Source organism: Lepidothrix coronata, unplaced genomic scaffold (genome assembly GCF_001604755.1).
Source record: "Lepidothrix coronata isolate B3197 unplaced genomic scaffold, Lepidothrix_coronata-1.0 Scaffold352, whole genome shotgun sequence".
In the NCBI taxonomy this organism is placed as follows: domain Eukaryota; kingdom Metazoa; phylum Chordata; class Aves; order Passeriformes; family Pipridae; genus Lepidothrix; species Lepidothrix coronata.
In genome coordinates, this window is record NW_016690532.1 from 5,556 (window position 1) to 9,513 (window position 3,958).

The 3,958-nt window shown below is 71.3% G+C and overlaps 1 protein-coding gene across 1 annotated transcript in view; it reads left to right on the plus strand.

Annotated features, from left to right (window-relative positions):
* SMARCC2 (SWI/SNF related, matrix associated, actin dependent regulator of chromatin subfamily c member 2) overlaps positions 1-3,931 on the plus strand; it is an 8,902-nt gene extending 4,971 nt beyond the window's left edge. Inside the window, exons 17-29 of the mRNA XM_017838648.1 lie at positions 381-534; positions 664-756; positions 984-1,106; positions 1,175-1,237; positions 1,312-1,570; positions 1,896-2,057; positions 2,130-2,194; positions 2,283-2,412; positions 2,492-2,658; positions 2,736-2,870; positions 2,956-3,271; positions 3,412-3,782; positions 3,926-3,931. Of these exons, the coding sequence (XP_017694137.1) occupies positions 381-534; positions 664-756; positions 984-1,106; positions 1,175-1,237; positions 1,312-1,570; positions 1,896-2,057; positions 2,130-2,194; positions 2,283-2,412; positions 2,492-2,658; positions 2,736-2,870; positions 2,956-3,271; positions 3,412-3,782; positions 3,926-3,931 (2,044 nt within the window). The remainder of the gene's footprint in view (positions 1-380; positions 535-663; positions 757-983; positions 1,107-1,174; positions 1,238-1,311; positions 1,571-1,895; positions 2,058-2,129; positions 2,195-2,282; positions 2,413-2,491; positions 2,659-2,735; positions 2,871-2,955; positions 3,272-3,411; positions 3,783-3,925) is intronic.
* The last annotated feature ends 27 nt before the right edge of the window (positions 3,932-3,958 follow it).

Below are 3,958 nucleotides of genomic sequence, written 5' to 3' on the forward strand. Positions count from 1 at the left end.
GCACTGATGAGGGGTCAGTGTGGCACCTGAGCAGTGATGGGGTCAGTGTGGCACCTCAGCACTGATGGGGTCAGTGTGGCACCTCAGCACTGATGGGGTCAGTGTGGCACCTGAGCACTGATGAGGGGTCAGTGTGGCACCTGAGCACTGATGAGGAGTCAGTGTGGCATCTCAGCACTGATGGGGTCAGTGTGGCACCCTGATGCTGGCAGGGGTCTGGTGCCACTGGGGCACCCCGGTGCTGGTGGAGCGCCAGGCACTGGCAGGTTTTGCGCGCTGGTGCTGACAGGGGTCTGGTGCCAGTGGGGCAGGGGTGGTCAGTGTGGCACCCCACAGACCCCGGTGGGGGTCTGGCAGGGTCTGATCCCAGCTCTCCGCAGGGTCCACGCCTTCCTGGAGCAGTGGGGCCTCATCAACTACCAGGTGGACGCCGAGAGCCGGCCCACCCCCATGGGCCCCCCGCCCACCTCCCACTTCCACGTGCTGGCCGACACTCCCTCGGGGCTGGTGCCGCTGCAGCCCAAGACGCCCCAGGTGGGTGTGGGGGGCGTCCGCCCCGCCCAGCCGCGACCCCCCCCTGCCGCCCCCCGGTCCCCTTGGGGGCCGGGCGCGGGGTGGGGCGGGGGGTGGGGGATGCACAGCTTCGATCCGTGCCTGCCTCAGGGCCGGCAGAGCGACGGCGACGCCAAGACCGGCCGCAAGAGCAAAGAGATCGAAGAGCTCGTCAGCGAGACGGTGAAGGGGAAGCCGGAGCTGGTAGGCGGCTCCTTGGGGTCCGTGCCCCCGCCGCTGGCCGAGGAAGGCTCCTTCCCTCCTCCCCCTCGCGCCCCGCATGCCGCCCTGCCCCGGGGAGCAGGGACGCGGGGGGGACACCGTGACGAGACGGGGCACGAAGGCTTCTCTGGGATGGAGGGGCGGGGGGGACTGGTGTCCTGACGTCCTGTCCCCCCACGGCCGCATCCCAGCGTCCCCTCTCCCCTCAGCAGCCGACCTCGGCCTCGCAGCAGATGCTGAACTTCCCGGACAAGGGCAAGGAGAAGCCGGCCGACATGCAGAACTTCGGCCTCCGCACCGACATGTACACCAAGAAGAACGTCCCCTCCAAGGTGGGCACCCCTCGGCCTGGCCCCGGCCCCCCGCCCGCCGCCCCTCACCCCTCTCTCTGCCCCTGCAGAGCAAAGCCGCTGCCAGCGCCACGCGGGAGTGGACGGAGCAGGAGACGCTGCTGCTGCTGGAGGTGAGTGGGGGTCCGTGGGGAATGGGGAACAGGGCTGCCGGACCCCGCTGACGCCCCCCTGCTCCATCCCGCAGGCCCTGGAGATGTACAAGGACGACTGGAACAAGGTGTCAGAGCACGTGGGCAGCCGGACACAGGACGAGTGCATCCTGCACTTCCTGCGGCTCCCCATCGAGGATCCCTACCTGGAGGACTCGGAGGCGTCGCTGGGACCACTGGCCTACCAGCCCATCCCCTTCAGCCAGTCGGGCAACCCTGTCATGAGCACCGTCGCCTTCCTGGCCTCCGTCGTCGACCCCCGCGTCGCCTCCGCCGCCGCCAAATCGGCTCTGGGTAACACGGCTGGGGCAGGGGTCCAGCCTGGGGGCTGCGGGAGTCCTGGGGGCAGAGGGGACAGGGACCACCGGGACAGGGAGGAGTCCTGTAGGAGAAAGGAATGAGTCCTATAGGGAGCCCTGTGGGAGGATGAGTCCTATAAGGAGTCCTATAGGGCATTCTGTAAGGAGACAGAACAAGTGTTACGGGGAGAGGGATGAATTCTGTGGGGAGCCAGGATGAGCCCTGCAGAGCTGGGACAAGCCCCCCAAGGGATGCGCAGTGCTGGGGGGCTCCAAGGGGTGCTGGGGTCCTGCTGAGGCCTCCCCGGCACTTCCCCCAGAGGAATTCTCCAAGATGAAGGAGGAGGTGCCCACGGCGCTGGTGGAGGCCCACGTGCGCAAGGTGGAGGAGGCGGCCAAGGTGACGGGCAAGGCCGACCCCGCGTTCGGGCTGGAGAGCAGCGGCATCGCCGGCACCACCTCGGACGAGCCGGAGCGGATCGGTGAGGGGCCGGGGGGAGGTCGGGGCTCTGGGGGGGCAGCGGCAGGGCCTGAGCCCGGGTTTGTGTCCCCAGAGGAGAGCGGGGCGGAGGAGGCGCGGGCCGACGCGCAGCCGGCCGAGGAGAAGAAGGAGGCGAAGGTAGTGGGGGGCCGGGGAGGGGGATGGGGGTCGGGGAGGGAGGCTGGGGCAGGACTCGAGTGGGGCCGTGGGGCTGGTCCTTCCCCAGGAGCCCAGGGACGGCACCACCGAGGAGGAGGCAAAGGAGAAGCCTGGGGAAACACCCAAGAAGGAGGAAGAGAAGGGGAAGGAGGTGGAGGGCGAGAAGGAGCCCGACAAGGGTGACAGCGATGGTGCAGGTGAGTGGGGGACCTGGCAGGGCTGGGGGGACACCGAGCCCCCCACGACACTGCTGACACGGCCCCCACTGCACCACAGGAGAGCCAGAGAAGGAGAAGGAGGTGAAGGAGGGGCCAGATGAGGCACCCAAGGAGCCTCCGGAGCCTGAGGCCGAGCGCAAGGCCAAGGTGGAGCGGGACATCGGCGAGGGGAACCTCTCCACCGCCGCCGCCGCCGCGCTGGCCGCCGCCGCCGTGAAGGCCAAGGTGAGGGCTGGGGGTCTGGGCTGGGGGGCAGCACAACCCAGATGTGGGCTCTGACCCCCCCGGGCGGCCTCCCCCAGCACTTGGCGGCCGTGGAGGAGCGGAAGATCAAGTCCCTCGTGGCGCTGCTGGTGGAGACGCAGATGAAGAAGCTGGAGATCAAACTGCGGCACTTCGAGGAGCTGGAGACCATCATGGACCGGGAGCGCGAGGCCGTGAGTGTGGGGCCATCCCCGGGAGGGTGGCGGGTGCTCGTCTGCTCGTCCCCCCGTCCAGCTGACCCCGCCGTGTCCCCCCCAGCTGGAATACCAGCGGCAGCAGCTGCTGGCGGACCGCCAGGCCTTCCACATGGAGCAGCTGAAGTACGCGGAGATGCGCGCGCGGCAGCAGCACTTCCAGCACCTGCAGCAGCAGCAGCAGCAGCAGCCGCCCCCGCTGCCCCCGGGGGCTCAGCCCCTGCCCGCCGCCGGAGCCCCCCTGGCCCCCGCCGCCCACCCGTTGGCCGCGCCGCCCACCCCGGCCATGGTGGGCCCCCCCGAGCCCGTGGGGCAGCCGCTGCCCGGGGCCCCCCCGCCGCAGCCGCCCCCGCCACCGGGAGCCCCGAACGTCCCCCACGGTGAGCGCCGGGGAGGGGTCGGGTGAGGGGGGTCCCGGGGGTCTGGGGTCCGTCACCGACGCTCTCCCCGGTGCCGAGGGCCGGGGGAGGGAGGGGTGGTGTCTCTGTTGGGGTCTCCTCACCGCCCCTCTCGCCCACAGCCCCGGCGCCGTTCCCTGGGCAGCAGCCGCCGTCCCAGAGCCTGGCGGGGACCCTCGGTGGCAGCGGCCACCCCGCCGTGCCCGGTAATGCTCCCGCGGCCCTGCCCTTCGGATTGCCTCCATCCGCCATCCCATTGAGCATGGCTAACCCCCCCGCCGACCCCCTGGGCGCCTCCTTCCCCGCTAACCCGCCCCCCCTCCCGCTGCATGGGGCCCTGGCCAGCAGCATGCCGGGGGGCGGGGGGCTGCCCCCCAACTCCCACCCACCCGGCCTGGCCCTGCCGCACCTCGCGGGGGGCTCGGCCGCCGCGCACAGCCCCGCCATCGTGGCCGCCGTGCAGGGAAGCCTCCTTCCCAACCCCGGCCTCCTCGCAGGTGAGACATGGGGGGGAGCGCGGGGGGGACGCCGGGAGCGGGCGGATCTCTCGTGGGCTCGGGGCCGGGCGGGGGCCTCAACCCTTCCCCCCGGAGCTGTGGGGCAAGAGGTGCTCGTGCACCCCCTTGCCCCCCCCAGATGTGACGCCCCCCCGTCCTTTGTGTTCTCTCT